Genomic DNA, 25,326 nt, shown 5'->3' with positions numbered 1-25,326 from the left:
CTACATTGGGAAAGGCTTGTATGAGTATGTGAGCATCTCTTATCTGTCCTTTGAGGTAAAATAATTTAGTTACACATGCTAGGTCACTCCTATCATGCACAGCTGTTTTAAAAATAGACCAAAACTCCTCCCAGTTTTCTCCAGGATTAAATACAGGTAAACATAATTCTGGGAGTTTTGGCAAAGACATCTTATTTGTTGGAGCAGATTGATTAACTGCCTGGTTTACACCTTTTAATTTATTCAGAGCCTGACTTTTACAAGAAAGAATCTTTTCTTCAAATTCATAATACTGGTTAATCATAAGATTTATTTCTGTCTCATCTCCAAAATTTACTAACAAATCTCCTTCATATTTTTTATAATATAATTTGTATGAATCATATCTATTACCTAAAGCATCTAAATACAATTTTAAATCATCAGTATTCACAGTTTCTTGATTCATTAATTTATTGTATGCCTTTGATACATGACCCTTTCTAGCCTGCAATGATGATTTTTTTTGCTCTAAATTCTATGTGTTTGTCATCTACATTAATTTCCTCATTTTCACCCATGATGCAATGTATTAAATTCAACTTAATTATTAACACTGATTATGTACTTAATTATGCACTTTATAAAGGTAAATATTACAACTTACCTTTGAATAAATCCTAGCTACTTGAGCTTAGCAATTACATGTACACTTGAGCATAAATTATGTAAGAAAATATATATTTTTAAATACATTACATACTTAGAATTCTAGATACACCTGAGCTTAGCAAAATTATTATTGCAGTAATTATAATCCACTACACATTAAGCAAATCTGTGAACTTAACATCCACCTCCTTCTGTCATTTCACATATAATTATTAAGTAATTAACTCACTAATTAATGACTTCACTAATTACATCCAGTTCGATCAAGGACCAACAGGCAACTATTGTGGAAAATTAAATTTACCTGGATGTAACTCATAAGATACATACCAGTAAATGGTAAAGATAATTATTCTTTATTAAGGTTACAGAGACAAGTACTAATTTTAGGACACCTAGGTTGCAAAAAATGTCCTCCTTCGATACCTACGATAATCTATCCACAAGTCACTCTGGACCTATATTAATTTCAAATGAAATATACGTCACCAGGAATTCTGGTAAAAACATTAATATAAATATGTGGACTGTATATTAAATTTAAAATGTGAATACATATACATTGAAGGAGAATTTATAATAATAAGACTCATCAATTAGTCTGGAGATTACGGTGTGTCATACAAACCCCCTGCCTAAATTTGTGAAGAAAATACTGGCCAGAATTTCAACACAAAATAGCCATGACTTAGCTGGGGTTCCAAAGCTGCCCTGTCCATCTGCTTAATGCTGACATTATGCAGGACTGCAAATCCAAAAATTTCGGCTTCTATTTGAGAGGTTTTAAGCCCAATATAATCCCTAGAGTGACGAAAATTTATGCAGATTTCATTAGTATGCCTGCACCACATTCAAAACATTGGCATCTCTCCCCTGCTCATCAGCGCAGGCGCAGAGCTTCCCTGTCAATTCTCTTCTTTAAAATACACTTTAGAGCAATAGTAATGTATTAATCAGGTATATTTACATTATAAAAAATATACAGCATAATTTTGGGAAATTATTTTCCACAATGGGACTGAGAACTCATCCTTACGGTCTTCCTCGGAACATTTCTTTTGACTCGCTTCTAAAGCCTTGGTAGAGGACATAGGATACTCTATTTGACAGGTATCCTATTATCCAGCTGAGTAGGCTACAACCAATATTCATTTTGGCTAGTTCATGTAGTATAACAGTTCTGCTTGCGATATCAAAGGCAGATTTTAGATCAAGAAATGTGGTAAAATTAGTATAGGTGTGTGCAGCGAGAAAGGTGGAAATACAGTTCTGCACACTTTTACCTTTCATGAACCCATAGAGGGAGGAGGAGAGTTGGTGTCTGATTCTGTGGTAGAGTCTGTTAAGTATCATCCTTTCAAAAGTTTTACAAAGACAACTAACGAAGGAGATCGGTCTAAATGTCTCAGGCTGTTGGGGCTTAGGGACAGGCACAATGAGACTATTGATTCAGGAAGTAGGAAGAACGCTCTAAATGTAATTGGCATTATACATGTGTTTTCGTCCACTATGAGGCAGGCCAAAGCAGCATGGGTTTGAGTCCTTGGCTAGTGCAGTGTTGTTATTGATCAATACCACTTGTTCGTGGTCACAAAAATATAAATTGCTGCTCGTTGTACTAATACACCAAACAGGGACTAGAATGAAATTAGCCTAGAGTCATCCACACCATCGTGTGTCCTTGGGTAGCGAATACAACATCCAGTTCTGCTGGATGCGCTACTCTTAAGGATCTTATGGTCTAGTGGATTAGGGCATCATGTGTTGCTACCCACATTGAGGCAGGCCAAAGCAGCATGGGTTCAAGTCCTTGGCTAGTGCAGTGTTGTCATTGAAATATATATTTATTGTAACCATGAACTAGCGAGAACCACATGATGCCTTAACCCACGAGACCACCCAATCCTACAAGAACCAAGCACACAGCTGAGCTATGTGTTTTACCTTGGTCCGAGGACATACGGAGGTGAGGGAGCTTTCAAGCTAATTTCATTCTCATAAATGTTTGGTGTACTAGCCTACAAGCAGCATTTATATATTATTGCAACTAAGAACAAGTGGTATTGATCAATAACAGCACTGCGCTAGCCATGGATCCAAACCCATGTTGTACTGGCCTGCCTCATGGTGAGCTAGAAATACATGCCTTAACCCACAGAGCCACCCAATCCTACAAAGATGGCGCAGCCAGCAGAGCTAGCTGTTTTACAGCCATCCGAGGACCTTCAGTATCGTGGGAGCGTCTACGCAAATTTTCATTCTCATCACTGTTTGGTGTACTGAGTATTTTGGTCAGACAATAACTTGAACTTAAAATTAATCATCAGTTTACAGGTGTATAATTGAAGTGAGATTATTTGACTAGTGTGGAATATATAACCCAGTTGTCTGAATGTAAGTTTGTTTTAGTAATTTTAAGTAGCAAAATTCTGTATAATAAACTTGTAATGAAAATAAGAAAGAGAATGCAATGAAAAATTATAATATTAATTTTAATTATAACAAAAATTTATGGAAATGGTGTTGAAATATAACATTATTTCATTTATTATCACACTGGCCGATTCCCACCAAGGCAGGGTGGCCCGAAAAAGAAAAACTTTCACCATCATTCACTCCATCACTGTCTTGCCAGAAGGGTGCTTTACACTACAGTTTTTAAACTGCAACATTAACACCCCTCCATCAGAGTGCAGGCACTGTACTTCCCATCTCCAGGACTCAAGTCCGGCCTGCCGGTTTCCCTGAACCCCTTCATAAATGTTACTTTGCTCACACTCCAACAGCACGTCAAGTATTAAAAACCATTTGTCTCCATTCACTCCTATCAAACACGCTCACACATGCCTGCTGGAAGTCCAAGCCCCTCGCACACAAAACCTCCTTTACCCCCTCCCTCCAACCTTTCCTAGGCCGACCCCTACCCCGCCTTCCTTCCACTACAGACTGATACACATAAATACATGAGTATGAAAGCTGAGGTAATATGTAAATGCAAATTGCAGTACATAGATCTGATATTTCTAAATTTACATTATGATCACATATTTTTTCAACAATATTTTTTGAAGCTGTCGGCAGAAAATGAAACTTTTTAATTTTCTGGATAGTTTTTACATAATTTAGACCTTTTATTTTCATGGAGCTTCTACCCAAATTAAGTTAAACACAGAATGTAAACAAGATATTTATTTGCTGTAGTGTTTCTGTGCATTCTTTTGCAACAATAATAATAATGATAATAATATTTAAAATAATCTTAATATAGTTAATATTAAGAGTAATAAGACTAATAATAATAAGCATATGTAGTCAGAAGTAACATTTACATAAAAAACATCAATAACTGTATTTTCTATTGCAGTCCTTCGTCGATCGCTTCTCTGAAATTTTGGAATTTGAGTGTCGATCATCTGGCATCACTGTACAGACTCTCATTCCTTTTGGAGTGGTGACAAATATAATGAAGTTTACTCCACCTTTAACGAAAGAAAGTAAGATTTTGTACTGCAATAATATCAAAATTTATGTTCTAGGACATTACTCTTACAGAACTTCAAAAGAGGAGTATTTCGAAACTGCGGTATTTCAAAACAGGAGTAGAATGAAATTAGTTCTGAATTTACCACAGCCACATATGTACTCGTGTGTATGTATATACGTATATATATATATATATATATATATATATATATATATATATATATATATATATACACACACACACACATATATATACATACATACAGTAGACCGTTATTTAACCCGGTAGTTACGTTCCTGAAAACACCATGTAAGGTAAAAAAAAAGTGTTAGATGAACTGAAGAACTTATGGGAAAAATAGAGTTACGTTCCTAAAAGCCCCCCCACAAAAAAAAAAAACTTTTTTTTCAGGCCTCCACATCTTACAAAAATAAAAGTGAATATATAATTGCAGTTCATTGTTGTGATGTATTATGTTATTTTTACTGATTAAGACTACAAATGTAACAGAAATAATAGTATTTCTTACCTTAAATTGTGGGTGCTGGTGTTTGTTGATGATTGTGAAGAGAGTGGAGAGTTATGTTGTGGTCCTACTGGGCTGAGGTGGATGGTAGAGGTTCCGGTACTGAAGTTGATGGTTGTACTTGAGTGTCTAACTTTGCCATTCAGTCAAGTCGTTCAGTAAGTCAAGTGATTCAGTAAGTCAGTCAAGTGATTCAGTAAGTCAGTCAAGTCATTCAGTAAGTCAGTCAAGACATTCAGTAAGTCAGTCAAGTCATTCAGTAAGTTTAATATAAACAAATGCAAAGTTCTAAATGTTGGACAGGACAATAACCATGCCACATATAAACTAAATAATGTAGATCTTAATATTACGGATTGCGAAAAAGATTTAGGAGTTCTGGTTAGCAGTAATCTGAAACCAAGACAACAGTGCATAAATGTTCGCAATAAAGCTAATAGAATCCTTGGCTTTATATCAAGAAGCATAAATAATAGGAGTCCTCAGGTTGTTCTTCAACTCTATACATCCTTGGTTAGGCCTCATTTAGATTATGCTGCACAGTTTTGGTCACCGTATTACAGAATGGATATAAATGCTCTGGAAAATGTACAAAGGAGGATGACAAAGTTGATCCCATGTATCAGAAACCTTCCCTATGAGGATAGACTAAGGGCCCTGAATCTTCACTCTCTAGAAAGACGTAGAATTAGGGGGGATATGACTGAGGTGTATAAATGGAAGACAGGAATAAATAAAGGGGATGTAAATAGTGTGCTGAAAATATCTAGCCTAGACAGGACTCGCAGCAATGGTTTTAAGTTAGAAAAAATCAGATTCAGGAAGGATATAGGAAAGTACTGGTTTGGTAATAGAGTTGTGGATGAGTGGAACAAACTCCCGAGTACAGTTATAGAGGCCAGAACGTTGTTTAGCTTTAAGGGTAGGTTGGATAAATACATGAGTGAGTGTGGGTGGGTGTGAGTTGGACCTGATTAGCTTGTGCTACCAGGACGGTTGCCGTGTTTCTCCCTTAAGTCAAGGTGACCTGACCTGTCTAGGTTGGGTGCATTGGCTTAAGCTGGTAGGAGACTTGGACCTGCCTCACATGGGCAAGTAGGCCTGCTGCAGTGTTCCTTCGTTCTTATGTTCTTATGTTCTTAATAATTTCGCCAAAATCATTCTGAACTTAACGAAAAGAATATATTTTACTGTGTTTGTTTAGTATTAAATTTCTGTAAACAAATCTAAAATATATTTAGTTGGGTTAGGCTAAAATAAATTGTTCTTGTTATAATAGGGTTAGGTAAGTTTTCTAAGATGCTTTTGGAGCAAAATTAAAATTTTTTGCATTAACATTCATGAAAAAAATATATCTTTAAACATATAAGTATATATAAATCATGGCAACCTAACCGCAGTGTTATTGATTAAATACCACTCGTTCATGGTAACAATACTATACATACTGCTTGTGGAGGCTAGTACACCAAACAGGGAGTAGAGTGAAATTAGCTCTGAGGCATCCACACCATCATATGTCCTTGGATCACGATACAACACCTAGCTTTGCTGGGTGCGTGGATGGTTCAGTGGGTTAGAGAGTCGTGAATTTTTGCTCACCATGAGGCAGGCTAAAACATGTGTTTGATCCCCCAACTAGTTGCAGTGTTGTTATTGATTATATACCACTTGTTTGTGGTCACAATACTAGATATACATATATTATATATACGTATATATATATTCTTTCAACACACCGGCCGTATCCCACCGAGGCGGGGTGGCCCAAAAGGAAAAACGAAAGTTTCTCCTTTTACATTTAGTAATATATACAGGAGAAGGGGTTACTAGCCCCTTGCTCCCGGCATTTTAGTCGCCTCTTACAACACGCATAGCTTACGGAGGAAGAATTCTGTTCCACTTCCCCATGGAGATAAGAGAAAATAAACAAGAACAAGAACTAGAAAGAAAATAGAAGAAAACCCAGAGGGGTATGTATGTATATATATGCTTGTACATGTATGTGTAGTGTGACCTAAGTGTAAGTAGAAGTAGCAAGACGTACCTGAAACCTTGCATGTTCATGAGACAGAAAACTGGACACCAGCAATCCTACCATCATGTAAAACAATTACAGGCTTTCGTTTTACACTCGCTTGGCAGGACGGTAGTACCTCCCTGGGCGGTTGCTGTCTACCAACCTACTACCTATGTATATATATATATATATATATATATATATATATATATATATATATATATATATATATATATATATATATATACAGTGGACCCCCGCATAGCGAACGCCTTGCATAGCGAACAATCCGCATAGCGAACGCTTTGTTCGCCAAAATTTTGCCCCGCATAGTGGACAAAAACCCGCTCAGCGACCTTCGTCCGAGACGCGTCCATTGTTTACCAGCCAGCCTCCGCAGTAACATTCAAGCATACACTCGGAATATTTCGTATTATTACAGTGTTTTCGGTGCTGTTTCTGGAAAATAAGTGACCATGGGCCCCAAGAAAGCTTCTAGTGCCATCCCTGTGGTAAAAAGGGTGAGAATTAGTATGGAAATTAAGAAAGATTTTGAAGGGTTTGGGGCTAACCCTGAGAAGCCTATGCCAGTTGTGGAATCCATTGTGCCTACTTCAAAAATTAAGGAAATGTGTGCACAGTGGGTTGAACTGCAAACCTTTATGGATGAAAATCACCCTGACACAGCTGTTGCAAGCCGTGCTGGTGACTATTTCAATGACAATGTTATGGCCCATTTTAGACAAATCGTAAAGGAACGGGAGGTACAGAGCTCTATGGACAGATTTGTTGTGCGACAGAGGTCCAGTGACTCTGAAGCTGGTCCTAGTGGCATTAAAAGAAGAAGGGAAGTAACCCCGGAAAAGGACTTGCTACCTCAAGTCCTAATGGAAGGGCATTCCCCTTCTAAACACTAACACTCTCTCTCCCCTCCTCCCATCCCATCAATCATCACCAGATCTTCAATAAAAGTAAGTGTCATGTAATTGTGCATGCCTTTTTCAGTCTGTGTGTACTAAAATTAACATTTTTTTGTGGTAAAAAAATTTTTTTTTCATACTTTTGGGTGTCTTGCACGGATTAATTTTATTTCCATTATTTCTTATGGGGAAAATTAATTCGCATAGCGAACATTTCGCATAACGACCAGCCCTCTTGCACGGATTAAGTTCGCTATGCGGGGGTCCACTGTATATATATATATATATATATATATATCCTAGGTAGTAGGTTGGTAGACAGCAACCGCCCAGGGAGGTACTACCGTCCTGCCAAGTGAGTGTAAAACGAAAGCCTGTAATTGTTTTACATGATGGTAGGATTGCTGGTGTCCTTTTTTCTGTCTCATGAACATGCAAGATTTCAGGTACGTCTTGCTACTTCTACTTACACTTAGGTCACACTACACATACATGTACAAGCACATATATACACACCCCTCTGGGTTTTCTTCTATTTTCTTTCTAGTTCTTATTCTTGTTTATTTCCTCTTATCTCCATGGGGAAGTGGAACAGAATTCTTCCTCCGTAAGCCATGCGTGTTGTAAGAGGCAACTAAAATGCCGGGAGCAAGGGGCTAGTAACCTCTTCTCCTGTATATATTACTAAATGTAAAAGGAGAAACTTTCGTTTTTCCTTTTGGGCCACCCCGCCTCGGTGGGATACGGCCGGTGTGTTGAAAGAAAGAAAAGATATATATATATACATATATACAGTGGATCCCCGGTTAACGAACTTTTTTCATTCCAGTAGTATGTTCAGGTGCCAGTACTGACCGAATTTTTTCCCATAAGGAATATTGTGAAGTAGATTAGTCCATTTCAGACCCCCAAACATACACGTACAAACGCACTTACATAAATACACTTACATAATTGGCAGCATTTGGAGGTGATCGTTAAGCGGGGGTCCACTGTATATATATATATATATATATATATATATATATATATTTTTTTTTTTTTTTTTTTTTTTTTTTTTTATAACACCGGCCGATTCCCACCACGGCAGGGTGGCCCGAAAAAGAAAAACTTTCACCATCATTCACTCCATCACTGTCTTGCCAGAAGGGTGCTTTACACTACAGTTTTTAAACTGCAACATTAACACCCCTCCTTCAGAGTGCAGGCACTGTACTTCCAATCTCCAGGACTCAAGTCCGGCCTGCCGGTTTCCCTGAATCCCTTCATAAATGTTACTTTGCTCACACTCCAACAGCACGTCAAGTATTAAAAACCATTTGTCTCCATTCACTCCTATCAAACACGCTCACGCATGCCTGCTGGAAGTCCAAGCCCCTCGCACACAAAACCTCCTTTACCCCCTCCCTCCAACCCTTCCTTGGCCGACCCCTACCCCGCCTTCCTTCCACTACAGACTGATACACTCTTGAAGTCATTCTGTTTCGCTCCATTCTCTCTACATGTCCGAACCACCTCAACAACCCTTCCTCAGCCCTCTGGACAACAGTTTTGGTAATCCCGCACCTCCTCCTAACTTCCAAACTGCGAATTCTCTGCATTATATTCACACCACACATTGCCCTCAGACATGACATCTCCACTGCCTCCAGCCTTCTCCTCGCTGCAACATTCATCACCCACGCTTCACACCCATATAAGAGCGTTGGTAAAACTATACTCTCATACATTCCCCTCTTTGCCTCCAAGGACAAAGTTCTTTGTCTCCACAGACTCCTAAGTGCACCACTCACTCTTTTTCCCTCATCAATATATATATATATATATATATATATATATATATATATATATATATATATATATATATATATATTATTGTAAACACTACAGATTATTTACAAAAAAACATTAACATCATTTAAATAATTTTTATTGTGGACTGTCTGTATGTGGTATATAAACTCTTTAATTAATATGAGACTAATCAAGTCCAATGAAAATGTAAGCTAAATATACCTTGACAGTCCACAATAACTCAATTTTTTATAAAATATTTGTAGTGTTGCAAAATTAAATATCACTTTAATTATACTGATCCATTCGCATTAGTTAAAAAAAAAATTAGTTAGAACTCTGCTTGTATCCACACATCAATTATAACGATAATTATAATTGTAATAATTATTTTAATAGTTTTATTCTGCTATCAGGTTGGATGCTTCCTTTTCCACCGAGGTACGCTTACCATGCACTCTCAACTCTTGGTTACGCTCAGTGTACCACAGGCTACTGGGCTCATAGTCTGCAGGTAATCTTTCATACACTAAAGTTTACAACTTAGTCATAATTTGCAGAAGGAACTTTAGAGGTTCTGGTCCATTATGGACTATTATCAACTTGCTTTGGTGGACAGAAGTTCTCTACTTTCCTCTCCAGATTGTGAGTTTTCAATTATTTCGGCCATGGTATTGTGATTTTAATTATTCATTGATTAAGTTTCCTTATTTTAACCCATAAATTGTTGCCTCGGGGTATATTGCTGCTCCATCTATGTAGTTTGATATGCCTGTAAATGGTTTCTGGGTTTCTCTTACCAGGCTGTTGCAGACAACGACCCTCAGGACTTATTAGTCATGTGTTTTAATTTGTATTGTGTTTATACGCAAGAAGTCATAAATTTGTACTGCAGAAAATTTCTCATGTGGCAGTAGATCTACAAGGTATACAGTTAAAAGGTAAAATAAGTGATATTGTCTGAACTTAAATTTTCTTGGATTTATGCAGCAGATATGCTCTTCCATGAAGACCTATGGCAGCTATACTAACCTGGAGTTTACCTGGAGAGAGTTCCGGGGGTCAACGTCCCCGCGGCCCGGTCTGTGACCAGGCCTCCTGGTGGATCAGAGCTAAGCTCAGTCATTATGCAGGTGTCCCGATATTTGTGCAGTAGACATATTCAAGCATAGACATTCAAGTCATATATGCAATAGTCTTCCATTGCAAGACACACCGAGGGTAAATTCTTACATCTACACCTTGATGTGACTTGAAATTTAATTCCCATATCCAACAAATAGCCACGAAGTCTCAAAACAATAGGCGTTTTTCCCCAAAATACGTTGTGTGCTTTAAACAACACTACATACATTATTCCACTCTCTTATTTACTCTTACCTCACTTACTGTGTTTGTGCTGGGGATCTACTACACCAAATCACCTAAAACCATTAATAACCTAACAAAAAGCTGTTGTGCGGACTACCACCCATTCCAGTGCCAGACAACAAACTCTCCCACTCTTCAAAAGCTTAAACCTACTCACTATACTAAATATGAACACATACAAACGTGAATAATATATATATATATATATATACATATATACAGTTGGTACCTCAGTGGCACCACAGTTGGCACCACTGTGACCACAAATGCAAGTTTTTACAGACGAATCTCCAGCTAGCGTGGTATAGTTTGTTTTCAATCGTGTCATTACGATTTCGTGAGTCATGTAGGAAGGTTAGCTTTGAGGGGACTTGAGCTAGAGTTCGTCACGGCCACGCTAGCTGGAGATTCGTCTGTAAAAATTTGAATTTGTGGTCACAGGGGTGCCTATGCTAACCTTCCTATAGTGTAGAAATATACCTAGTTGGACGAATCTTATTGTGGCTAGGTGGTCCAGTGGCTAACGCGATGGTCTGGAGTTTTGAGACTATCTGATCGCGGGTTCTACCTCCGCCTGTGGTATGGTTTGGACATGATACATAGATGTACAGAGAAATACAGTGGTTAAGTGTAACATGCCAAATGAAATCAAATCTTTGTCCCAGACCTTCGCTTGGCCGATTTCATGGGACTGAAAAATTACCTGGGTGGGCTAAATTGGGATGTCCTGACTATGGGTCAGGTAGGTGATCTTGGTTGCCAATATGACGTTTTTCAGAGCATAGTTCTAGCTGCCCAGACAACTTTTGTTCAGAGTAGGGAAACTAGATCTAACAAAAATGACCCCAAATGGATGAACAATAGAGTAAAACATCTCATTGGTCAAAAGAGAGGCATATATAGGCTTATCAAAAGAGGGGATGGGCAGTTAAGAAATCAATATATTCGATTATTGAGGGAAATAAAAATAAGGAATAAGTAAAGCAAAAAGGGATTATGAGGCTAAGGTCGCAAGGGATTCCAAAACTAACCAAAAAGAGTTCTTCCAGGTATACAAAAGTAAGATTAGGGACAAGATAGGCCCACTTAAGAGTAACTCAGGTCAGATCACTGACAGTGATAAGGATATGTGTGAAATTTTCAATACTTACTTCCTCTCAGTTTTCACCCAGGAAAATACTAGCGATATTCCAGAAATAATAGATTATGTAGAACAGGACGATAATGAACTATGTACGATTGCGGTAACTAGTGACATGGTTCTCAGATAAATAGAGAAATTAAAACCTAACAAATCCCCAGGCCCTGATGAACTGTTTGCAAGGGTGTTAAAGGAATGTAAAGAGGAACTTAGCATACCTTTGGCTAATCTTTTTAACATATCACTACAAACTGGCATAGTGCCTGATAAGTGGAAAATGGCAAATGTAATACCTATTTACAAGGCAGGTGACAGGTCCTTGGCTTCGAACTATAGACCAGTAAGCCTTACCTCCATAGTGGGAAAATTTATGGAATCAATAATTGCCAATGCTATTCGTAGCCATCTCGAAGGGCATAAATTGATTAATGATTCTCAAGGGGCGTTCCTGTCTTACGAATTTATTAACTTCCTTCACTAAGGTATTTGAGGAGGTAGATCATGGTATTGAATATATTGTGTATATGGTCTTCAGTAAGCCTTTCGATAGAGTTCCACATCAGAGGCTGTTGAGGAAACTTAAGGCACACAGAATAGGAGAAATTTTTTCATGGGATGAGGCATGGTTGACTAGTAGGCAGCAGAGAGTTTGCATAAATGGGGAGAAATCAGAATGGGGACACGTCACAAGCGGTGTTCCACAGGGGTCAGTGTTGGACCCCTTGTTGTTCACAATCTACATAAACGACATAGATGAGGGAATAAATAGCTACATAAGTAAATTTGCTGATGACTCCAAAATAGGCCGTCCAATTCATTCTAATGAGGACATTAGAGCACTCCAGGATGATTTGAATAGACTGATGCAGTGGTCGGAGAAGGGACAGATGCAGTTTAATATAGACAAATGCAAAGTTTTAAATGTTGGACAGGGAAATAACCATGCCACATATAAACTAAATAATGTAGATCTTAATATTACGGATTGCGAAAAGGATTTAGGAGTTCTGGTTAATAGTAATCTAAAACCAAGACAACAGTGCATTAGTGTTCGCAATAAAGCTAACAGAATCCTTGGCTTCATAGCAAGAAGTGTAAATAATATAAGTCTTCATGTTGCTCTTCAACTCTATACATCCTTGGTTAGGCCTCATTTAGATTATGCTGCACAGTTTTGGTCACCATATTACAGAATGGATACAAATGCTCTGGAAAACGTACAAAGGAGGATGACGAAGTTGATCCCATGTATCAGAAATCTTCCCTATGAGGATAGACTGAGGCCCTGAATCTGCACTCTCTAGAAAGGCGTAGAGTTAGGGATAATGTGATTGAGGTGTACAAATGGAAAACTGGAATTAATAAAAGGAATGTAAATAGCGTGCTAAATATATCTAGCATAGACAGGACTCGCAACAATGGATTTAAATTGGAAAAATTCAGATTCAGGAAGGATATAGGAAAGCACTGGTTTCGTAATAGAGTTGTGGATGAGTGGAACAAACTCCCGAGAACCATCATAGACGCTAAGACGTTGTGTAGTTTTAAAAATAGGTTGGATAAATACATGAGTGGGTGTGGGTGGGTGTGAGTTGGACCTAACTAGCTTGTGCTACTAGGTCGGATATAGTGATCCTCCCTTATGTGACGTGTCTGACCTCACTAGGTCAAGGCATTGGCTTAAGCCGGTGGGAGAACTGGAGCTGCCTCGCCTAGACCAGTAGGCCTGTTGCAGTGTTCCTTCTTTATGTTCTTATGAGGGCAAATATTCTATTAATGGGATGGATTTGTGAAGGACCTGCCTAGTATGGGCCAACAGGCCTGCTGCAGTGTTCCTCCTTTCCTATGTTCTTATGTTGTTCTTCTCTGAAACTTTTACTTGATAGGTGCAATAGAACAGACAGGCATAACACAAGACACAATACACAAATAACCCGCACATAAAAGAGAGAAGCTTACGACGACGTTTCGGTCCGACTTGGACCATTGACAAAGTCACACTAACCAGAGGTTTTTTTTTTTTTTTTTAAGGTTCGTCAGGAAACAGGACAAATGTTTCCTGACGCGGGTCTTAGTCCTAACCAGAGGTGGAGCAGGACGGCTATTTATAGGCAGGAAGAGGTGGTGGTAGTAGTGAATCATTAACCATAGAAATGATGAATGAAGAATGGTAGTTAGTGTACTGAAAAAAATCTGTGGAAAGAAATCAGTAAACAGAAATGTACAATAATACATAATATAAATACCTTTATATGGTTTTAAACATTGTAGTGAGGAAGAGACTAGAGACAATGTAGATGTTAACTTTGAAAGCAGTTTCTCATACTTGGAGTATTCTTAGAGGGTATTTCAGGGGGTAACGCCTCAGCGGCCCGGTCCATGACCAGGCCTAGCGGTGGGTTAGAGCCTAATCAATCAGACTGTTACCGCTGGCAGCACGCAAATTGAAGAACGAACCACAGCCCGACTGGTCAGGTACTGACTAAAGGTGCCTGTCCAGCTCCCTCCTGAAGACACCCAGGGGTGTATTGGTCATGTGAAAATTATGTGAAGAATTAATTTCAGGGGTCTTGATGGTGAAAGGGTAAAATATAATTCAGAGGGTGTAGGAAGGTTTGGAAAGATTGTAGCAGGAAGGGTGACTGATTGTGTATATATTGGGGGAGGAAGGATGAACTGTGCCGTATGCACCGAGTGCAAATATTTCAGTTATGTGATTACTTGCATCACATGTAATCACATTACTGCATATCATCTTAAGCCACCTTGAAGGTACGGTAGATAACTTTTTTCTTAAATGAGTCCACCCTCTGAGTACGCAGTATTACCCGTCCATCAGACTACCTCACGGGTACCTACCCGAATACACTATTCCTAGCCCCAATCAACCCAACAGAAGTCTTGTTCATCATCAACACCCTTAAAAACAAGGCAGGAGACATAAGTAACATACCACCTTTTATGTACAAAAAAGCATCACAAGTACTGTCACCAATTATTGCAACACTAACAAATCCATCGAATCCTCCACCTTCCCAGCAGTTCTCAAAATAGCGAAGATCACCCCGATCCACAAAGGAGGTGATCAAACGGACTTGAATAATTATAGACCAATATCTAACCTTCCTCTACTCTCTAAAATCTTTGAAAAATTAATTCATAGCCAGATCTACTCCTACCTATTCTCACACAACATACTAACCCCCTGGCAGTTTAGATTCAGCACTAATAAATGCACAAATGATGCTATTATACACATGCTAGAACTAATATACACCGCTCTTGAGAAGAAAGCCTCTTCAAGGGGGGCTCCTTGGTGTGGTGAAGAGGCTCTTGGTCTGAGGAATTATACCTGTTGGTCTCCTTTCTCAGACCGAACCTAATTACCCCCCAATCCTCCCTTCACTTTCCCATCCTCCCCATCCTCCCTTTTTTCTTTCCTCCTCCTCCCCCCTGTCCCTCCCTTATTCCCTTCCTCTTTTTGACCTTTGGGATTCTTCCCACAGGCCTAGTGGTTCCTAGGTAGGGGGAAGGGAACCGGGGTCAATCCCATTCCATTGAGATTCTTGGCGGTGGTGTAGTTTGCCATGGAATCTGAATCGCCTGGGAATATCCCGTTCCCTCTCCAGTCTTCCGGGGGGTGACTTTGGGTGTCTTTCGGGCGACAGGTGTATCTCTGGAGGTCACCTTTCGGATTCCAGGGGTGGTGACCAAAGGAGGTATGCTTTGTGGCGGATATCTGGCCGCCCTCTCTTTTGTCCACCGAAGAAGCTCGGCAGATGTGAGATTGCTATCCTGGATTGCTGGTTTACTGGCATGAAGGGTAGGGTATGGCACGGGTCCCATGCCCCATCTGCACTGCTTGTGGTGTTGAGGTCCTCTTGGGTGTGGAGGGCGATTTCCGGCCCTTTCATTCCTCCTAGGAACTATTCCTTCCCATTCCCCCTTTTTCTTTTTTCTTTTTATTTTCTTTTCTTTCCTTTTTTTTTCTTAAAAACAAAAAGAAAGAAGTAACCTAACCATGGAAGCCCTAGTCCATGAACCTGCTACCCCTGGGCCCCTTACTGATACCGCACCCCGTTCTGACCCTGCCTCGTTTTTTGACCACTCTATGGACACTCCTGATGCCCCTGTACCTCTTGCTGGTGCTGTTTCATCACCAGCTTCAGGTACCAGGGTCTTGAATGACTCCTCCGATTTGTCTGACCTCCGCCCTTCTTTGACTATGCTTCTGGCCTCTACCTATATGGTGCGGCAGTTTTCGAATTGCCAGCCCGTCCCATGGGCTGGCGATTGGCACAGTGGCAAAGCACTCCTACGCCATATTGGGAGAGATATTTCATTTTGTGCTCTCGAGCGGTACACACATCGTCACTGTCCAGAATGCTACCCAAGCTCAGGATCTTCTCTCCTTTAACATATCGATACTATTCCTATCACTATTGAAAAACATCACTTTCTCAATTCTTGTAGGGGGTCCCATCTTCTGCAGCCTCCTCTGTTGTTACCCCTCCCATAGTCACTCCTGTATCTAATTCTTTTGCTGTCCTGGGCTCAGACGTCCCTATTTCAACACCTCAATCTGTTCTGACATCTTCGAGTTCTCACTCACAAGCCCCAGTATCGACAAGATCTTGTATGACACCTTCTACCAATTGCCCCTCTACTGGAGTTGCCTGGAGTTACCCTTTGCTCAAATCTTCCTTGTCTCCTTCCCTTCTTCTGCCCCCACATTTTACCTTTCCAGTCTCTGTACCTGGTTCTTCCCCTCTCACTGGCTCTATTACAAGGGTGGAGGTTCACCCCCCTCCTCGTTCTGTGCCTCCCTTCCCTGTCCCCTCCCAAGTCTCTCCCTCTTCTGCCACCTCCCATGTTTCTGCCTCTTCTGTCCCCTCCCACACTTCTTCTCCAGTTCCCAACACGCTTTCGTCCCCTCCCCGACTTTAGTACAGTCCATTACTGTCCCAATCTTTACACACCTTCATCCTTCTATCTCCAATATTGTCTCCCATACAACATCTTTGAATTCAGAAACACTTGACGCTATTTCAGAATATATTGCAGAGACTAAATCTTAAATGGTCAGTGATCCACCTCCTGTTCCTTCTCTTCCCTCTCCTCTATCTCCACAACTCCATTCTTCACAACGCTCCATTCCTTCGCTGCTTGACCGTCTTCTGATGCCACCGCACGTAGACTTTTCTAACCCCTCTAGTCTGTAGGTGCCCTTCCCTATGGATTCCTGGTATTTTCCTCGTTGCCATTCATGGCCTATTTACAGTGGAATATCCGCGGCCTCAGGGGTAATCAGGGTGAGCTTCAGGTGTTGCTTTCCAGGTTTTCCCATGTTGGTGTTTGCTTACAAGAACCAAAATTACACTCAGCTGTTTTCCAAACTATCTCAGGCTATAATTTATTGTATTCTTCGGAACCTTTCTCAGATGGGACCTTTAATAAAAGTGCCCTTCTTCTATGCAATGATATTCCGTACTGTCAACTATTTGTCCATACCTCGCTGCATTACACTGTAGCCCGTATCCACTTGAATAAGTGGTTTACAATTTGTTCTTTATATCTCTCTCCTCGGGCATTTTCTATCCCAGATTTTGCCTTTCTTGTTTCATCCTTACCACCACCACTTCTGTTGCTTGGCGATTTTAATGCCCACCATTTCCTCTGGGGGGGTCTCATTGTGACTCACGTGACATTCAGTTGGAGGCTTTTCTCGCCTCTCACCCCCTCCATGTTTTAAATATGGGTACTCTCAGCCATTTTGATCCTCGTACTCATACTCTTTCTTGCATCGATCTGTCGGTCTGCACTTCCTCCACTGCACTAGACTTTGCCTGGTCTGTTCTACCAGACTTACATGACAGCGATCATTTTCCAATCATTCTTACTTCTCCTTCATATTCCCCACCTTTCCGTAGCCCTCACTGGCAATTTGATCGGGCAAATTGGGACCTTTACTCGCAACTCACTGCTTTTAGTGAGGTTCCTTCTTCATTATCCATTGATGAGCTCCTACACCGCAGCTTCTCATTCTATACCTCAAACCTCAGGCAGGCATTCTCAGAAGTGTGTGCCTTGGTGATCTTGTGCTCGTGCAGTATGTTTGAAATGCACTGCATGGGGCAGGTACCAGTACAATAGAACCGATGAGTGACTTCTTGATTTTAAGCAGAAGTGTGCGGTCGCTCGCCGTGTCATCCGTGACACTAAACGCACTTGCTGGCGAGATTGTTTCCACCGTCACCTCTGCTTCCTCTATGAGTGCAGTCTGGAGAAAAGTGAGGAAATTGAGTGGTAAATACTCTCCTGACCCGGCTCCTGTTCTACGGGTTGCCGGAGTTGATACAGCAAACCCTCTTGACGTTGCCATTGAAATTGGCACTCATCTGGTCAGTATTTTCCGAGGCTCCATCTATGCCCCTCGTTTCTTTCCTCAAAGTCTGCCAGAGAGTTAGTACCCTTGGACTTTTTATTCTCTCAAAGAAGAACAGTAAAATGTGCCTTTTACCCTTCGGGAATTGGAGGCAACACTCTCAGCTTACCGATCATCCGCAGCTGGGCCTGACCACATTCATATTCGGATGTTACAACATTTACATCAGTCAGCCCTTAAAGTCCTCTTACACCTCTTCAATCTTATTTGGTTACAAGGAGTTCTTTCCCAGCTGTGGAAATCTACCATTGCTCTCCTTTTCCACAAGCTGGGTACTACCTGCCATGATGCCTCCCACTATCGTCCCATTGCTCTTACTAATGCAGTTTGCAAAGTGATTGAACGTCTGGTAAATCGACGTTTAATGTGGTATTTAGAGACACACAACAGTCTCTTCACTAGTCAATATGGCTTTCGTAAGGGCCGATCTACCATAGACCCCTTACTATGCTTGGATACGTATGTTCGTAATGCCTTTGCGAATAACCACTCAGTTATTGCCATATTTTCTGACCTTGTGAAGGCATATGACACAACTTGGAGGCATAATATTTTGGCCCAAGCCCACTCCTTAGGCCTCCAAGGCAATCTACCATCCTTCATTAAGAACTTTTTAACTGACAGACATTTCCATGTTCGAGTTAATAATGTGCTCTCTCCGGACTTTGTCCAAGCTGAAGGTATCCCTCTGGGATGTGTTCTGAGCACAACACTTTCTCCTTGCTATAAATGATTTGGCCTCTGTTCTTCCATCCAATATTTGGTCATCACTCTATGTTGATGACTTCACTATTGCTTGTGCAGGCGCTGACTGTCACCTCATTACAGGTTCTCTCCAGCATGCGGTCGACCGTGTTTCAATTGGGCCACCAGGCATGGGTTTAAATTTTCCAGTACCAAAACTCGCCAAATTACTTTCACTAGACGCTCTGTCATCTCCGATCATCCTTTGTACCTCTATGGCTCCTGTATTGCTGAACGTGATACAGTCAGGTTTCTAGGCCTTCTCTTTGACCGTAGGTTATCCTGGAAACCTCACATTACCTCTCTGAAGGCAACATGTCACAGCCGGCTGAACCTTCTTAAAACCCTTGCTCATCTTTCATGGGGAGCTGATCGTCGAACTCTCCTTCGCCTACATTCAGCCCTCATTTTATCGAAACTCGATTATGGTGACCAGATCTATTCAGCAGCCTCTCCTGCTACTCTCTCTAGCCTTAACCTCATCCATCACCAAGGATTACGTTGATGCCTTGATGCTTTTCGCTCTTTCCCTGTTGAGAGCCTCTATGCAGAAGTGAGTGTTCCATCCTTGTCTGATCGCCGTGATGCCCATTGCCTTCACTACTATGTACGCTCTCACGATCTCCACAATCCTTCCATTTATAGAATGGTCACCGATATTAGTAGACATTCTTTATTTGTTCGCCACCCTGTTTGCTCCATCCCTTCTCTCTTCGCCTACATTCGCTCTTGTCTTCCCTTCAGTTACCACCTTTATATCTTCATGTAGCATCTCACTTTTCCCTACCCCCCTGGGAAGTTCCAACTGTTCGGGTCTTTTCTTTCTCCCTCCTTTGCTCGAAAGCCCAACTGCATAAGGTGGCTTCCCGCTCTCTTTTTCTTGACCGCTTCCACTCTCATTCTCATGCCAACGCAGTGTACACAGATGACTCTAAGTCTTCTGACGGTGTCGGATTCACAGCAATGCTTCCGGACAGCGTCGTGCGAGGGCATTTGATATCTTCGGCTAGCATTTTTACTGCTGAATTGAATGCCATTCTTGCAGCACTTATTCGTATCGCATCTATGCCTGTGTCATCATTTGTGGTTGTCTCAGACTCCCTTAGTGCTCTACAGGCTATACGGAAATTTGATACATCTCATCCCCTAGTTCTCCGTATCCAACTTTGGCTACGCCATATTTCTACCAAGCATAAAGATATTGTTTTTTGTTGGGTCCCTGGTCATGTTGACGTACAGGGCAATGAACAGGCAGATACTGATGCGCGGTCAGCAGCACATGATCTACCAATTTCGTATAGAGGTGTTCCATTTCCAGACTATTTTGCTGTAATAGCTACTCGCCTTCACACCCGTTGGCGACAACGTTGGTCAACTCTACTCGGTAACAAACTTCATTCTATTAAACCGAGCATAGGTTACTGGCCGTCTTCTTGTCATCAGTGCCAAGGTTGGGAGACTACTCTCTCCCGCCTTCGCATTGGCCACACTTGTCTTACTCACGGGTATCTTATGGAGAGGCACCCTGTTCCTCTGTGTGAGAAGTGTCAAGTTCCAGTACCGATTAGCCACATTCTGTTAGACTGCCCTCTCTATCAACGAGCACGCAGAATTTACCTCCAACGTCGTCTCCGCTCTACTACTTTCTCTTTACCTTCTCTTCTTGCTGCTGGACCCTTCTTTAATCCTGACTCTCTCATTGACTTATTGACAACGACTGATTTACTCCACAAACTCTGATGATGATACCTTTTGCACTCCCCTCAGCCCTTTCTACCTCAATCTCTTGCTGCCCTCTACCCTTTAACCATCCACTGCTCTGCTGTTCTCCGTAACCTACTACTCATCCATCTTCCTTTTGCCATCTGATACCCTCGCTTCCTCCCTGCTCTGCAGTGCTGTATAGCCCTTACGGTTTAGTGCTTCTTTTTGATTATAATAATAATCGAGAAGAAAGAACTCCCGCTGGGAATTTTCATTGATTTACCTAAAGCTTTTGATACAGCTGACCATGATTTGCTGTACATTAAATTAACGTACTATGGTATAAGACGGCACTCCCTCAACTACCTAAAGCCATACCATAGTAACAGAAGCCAATATGTGTACACAAATATAGCAAACTGTTGCACTCAACCAATCACAGTCGGTGTCCCACAAGAAAGTGTCCTTGGACCACTCCTCTTTCTCACTTACATCAATGACCTACCGAATGCATCACAACTAGTCAAACCCATATTGTTTGCAGATGACACAACATACGTCTTCTCTCACCCAAACCCAGTCATATTGGCCAATACTGTTAATGCTGAATTGCAGAAAATATGTACCTGGATGATGACAAATTGGCTTACCTTCCATACTGACGAAACCTTTTTCATTCAGTTCAGAAACAGAGCTGCAAATGTTCCACTTAACATAACGCTAAACGGATCACCTATCACAAGACTCACAGAGGGAAAATTCCTAGGAATCCATCTTGAGAGTAGCCTCAAATTCCAGACATATAAACAACAAATGTCTAAGAAAATCTCTAAGACAGTAGGCATACTATCAAAGATACGGTACTATGTTCCACAATCAGCTCTCCTTGTACTGTATCATTCACTCATCTACCCTTAACTCACATATGGAACTTGTGCATGGGGATCAACAACATTAATCATCTAAGACCACTAATAACCCAGCAAAAGGCTGCAGTCAGAATAATAACAAATTCCCACTCCCTACAGCATACTCCACCTATATTCAAATGTCTAAAACTGCTCATCGTTGAGAAGACAGAGATAGATCACAGAGAAGAGAATTCTCCCTTCGATCCCCGTTGGGGAGGGAAACCTTTAGTCTGCATCACTTCACGATTTATTACTCTAACAGGGTAAAGATCAAACCAGCGAGTGAGACAGTGAATGACTCGTCCAAATTAGCACTTGCAGCTGTCGTTAGTCGCAGACTGCAAGTCAGAAATGTAATGCGATCTTATCGCTCAAAGAGGCCTTTGTTGTCGTCAGTACAGACGACACAGAGGCCGAGAAACTACTTACCACCACTACTACCACTCTACGAGACCAAGGATTTCTTGTCTTGACTTTCCCAGCTCTGAGGGCCAGGAGAACTGTGTTTCTCAAGCGACTCGACAACCTTATCACTACACAGGCCACTGAAGAAATCAAGTCATCTATCGAAGCAGAGAACCCTTGGGCCAAGGTGGACTTCATTACTAAAATACCCAATGCTTCATCCATGCTGAAGGTCACCTTCAGTGACGTCAACATGGCAGCCAAAGCTCTCGCCGAGGGCCTGGCTATTCACTACTTCCACATCAACCCAGCCTTCATTGAAGCAGAAAAATTCCAACAAATCTCACAATGCTATAATTGCTACTCATACTTACACACCACAAAAGATTGCCCTACCAAGGACAGGAAGTTCTGCTCCACCTGTGGCCGTGAGGGACATGACTTCAAGAATTGCACTACTGCCTCACCACCCAAATGCTTCAACTGCAAGAATGACCACCATACTCTTGCTGCCAGATGCCCTACCAGAAGAGACATACTCAAGAAACAACAACAACAACAAAAGAAGGCCAACCCACAAGAATCCACATACTCTGCTATCGCCAAGCTTCAAGCAGATACCACCAAAATCCTACAAGCCACGCAAGCTGCTCCCACCACTTCCCTGCCAGTACCTACTGCTGACTCCACCAAGATTCTTTACTGCATCATGTATGCTCATGTACAGAATGTAGCTGAGCCTGGTTCCTTCAACACCACCATCAATGAACTCTTCAAACTCAACAATATGCCTGGTTTTACATTCCTTGCATCCCCACCTTCCACTGAGATCATAAAATTCACTGCTAATGTCTCCAACATCACCGTTGCTACACCGCTAACACAAGCTTCACTCGACACAGAGATGGACCAATCAGAGACCACCGAGACACCGGCAACTCCCACCAATGAGAGTCCACCACCACCTGCACCCACTGCTGGCACAACTGACCAATCAGAAACCTCGCCTCCACCAGTTCAGCCACCAGCCAAGAAAGCTAAAACACAAGAAACTGGGGATGCATCTCCCCGTGCCACTGCCACTGCTGCACCACAAGACGAAGCCCGCGTCCTGGCTGGTGTATACTTCTACACAACCAACCAGTACAAGAGCCCAATGCAGTCTTCAGAACTTAAACAGCGACTCCAGGACGGAACAGTCAAGTACACCTACGACCCAAATATTTCATATACCACTGCAGACCTGAACAGACTACTCACTCCACCCCGCCTTGTGGCAGTCGATTACACCTCGAGGAAGAAATTCAGGACGCTCCAGAATGGGTCCCTTGAAGACTGTACCCTCCTCAAGCACGACTATCTACGACCATTCACCATGAAGATAAGTTTCCCCAGCACTTTGCTGTCTGCTTAAGCTGGGGTGTAGCTCCAATCGACCCTGTAATTGCTGCCTCTGCCCGCCTGCGCTTCTGAAGCGAGAAGACACTTTCCTCCTGGGAAGTCAGCGCAAGATAGAAGAAGACATCCTCCAACCGGAGGGCCCAAGAAAGAAGAATGAAGAAGGAAGAAGATGAACGTTACCCCCCCACTCGGGGGGCCACTGCCAGGTCACCATCTGGAGAAGACCCGGGCCGGAAGTACCGGCGAATCAACGCGAATGAATGAATGCTCACCGTTAAGAACATCCATGCTTATTCATGTACCTACTACATACATAGAACGCTACACTCATACATAAACCCTCCACTCAAACTTCTCAACAACCTCAACAGGACACACCACCATAACACAAGACACAGATCTCTTTTTGATATACCTCTCACTGTATAAAAACTTTATGCATATAAAGGGCCCTAAAATTTGGAATTCATTATCAGTAAATACTAAAGTAACCAGGTCTGAACACCAATTTAAGACAGTTCTCAAAAACCACCTACTCACCCTAAACTAAATACTCAATACTCAATATTTAACTTTTCGAAAAAATCTCCCAATTACCTGACTTTCAAAACTTCAAATCTAGGCGCCCAAAGTTCATACATTATTAATACTACATTGTAGTATAAATACCTACCCAAAACAATACTGCCTTAAACTCAATTGTAACATTCTCATACTGTAAACTACTTTCAACAACTCACAATGTTATATTCCCATCATATTATTTATATATTTATTATTGCAACTGTTGTAATTTGAGTGAAATTGCTGTCGACTATAAATAAAAACAGGTGTAAAACTTAAACTATGATCAATTTCTTTAGTATTAAGTAGCCATTAAGCCATTAAATTAAGTCTGCCCATAATACCTAGGCATGATAATGACTCTTTGCTCTGCAACTCATTATTGTAATTTCATAATCTCAATGTAATCTTGCAAAGAAATAAAATTTGTTTGTTTGTTAGTTATACTGGAGGCTGTCTACTTGTTTCATACAGTGGCAGCCTCAGCCTTCAGACCCTCATGACCCTCGAATTGGTGTACATCATACTAGAATCTGTCTTCTCTGTGGGTGTTTGTAACTATAAGAGTTTTTATACATACACTTTCTCCAAACTTTATTCATGTTTTTGTTCATTAGTTTATAGTCACTGTACATAGTGTATATATTTAGTGGTGGAAATATATGGTAAATCAGAATTAACTTCTTATGTATACTTTATTACTAATATTTTGATTGTGGCCTGGTGGCTAAAGCTCCCGCTTCACACACGGAGGGCCCGGGTTCGATTCCCGGCGGGTGGAAAAAATTCGACACGTTTCCTTACACCTGTTGTCCTGTTCACCTAGCAGCAAATAGGTACCTGGGTGTCAGTCGACTGGTGTGGGTCGCATCCTGGGGGACAAGATTAAGGACCCCAATGGAAATAAGTTAGACAGTCCTCGATGACTCACTGACTTTCTTGGGTTATCCTGGGTGGCTAACCCTCCGGGGTTAAAAATCCGAACGAAATCTTATTCTTATTCTTATCTTAACTGCTTTATAAGCTGGTATCTAATACGTCCAGATACAACAGGCCTTTTGAAAGCACTAGTCCTTGCAGTTGTCAGGGGAAGTCCCAGGACTGGTTATAGAGAGAGCATGAAGGATTTTTTTGGTGATAATAACTTGAGTATCTACCAGGAATATGTGATTTTTTTAAATTTGAATGAATGAAGACAAGTGATGTTTAGAGTTGGTTGAGTGTGGGCAAGATAACATTAATGAC

At 41.2% G+C, this 25,326-nt stretch overlaps 1 protein-coding gene across 2 annotated transcripts in view; it reads left to right on the top strand.

The window, feature by feature from the left end:
• The window catches only part of LOC128701526 (inactive hydroxysteroid dehydrogenase-like protein 1), a 95,976-nt gene that overhangs the window by 69,576 nt on the left and 1,074 nt on the right, over nucleotides 1-25,326 (top strand). Inside the window, exons 5-6 of one of the 2 annotated variants that reach the window (XM_053795242.2) lie at nucleotides 4,016-4,145; nucleotides 9,812-9,909. In XM_053795242.2, the coding sequence (XP_053651217.2) occupies nucleotides 4,016-4,145; nucleotides 9,812-9,909 (228 nt within the window). The remainder of the gene's footprint in view (nucleotides 1-4,015; nucleotides 4,146-9,811; nucleotides 9,910-25,326) is intronic. The other variant, XM_070101754.1, reaches the window with a different exon arrangement.

The sequence above is a fragment of the Cherax quadricarinatus genome, chromosome 78 (genome assembly GCF_038502225.1).
Source record: "Cherax quadricarinatus isolate ZL_2023a chromosome 78, ASM3850222v1, whole genome shotgun sequence".
NCBI lineage: Eukaryota > Metazoa > Arthropoda > Malacostraca > Decapoda > Parastacidae > Cherax > Cherax quadricarinatus.
Note: the sequence above shows the minus strand (reverse complement) of the source record. Positions and strands in the feature narration are given on the sequence as shown.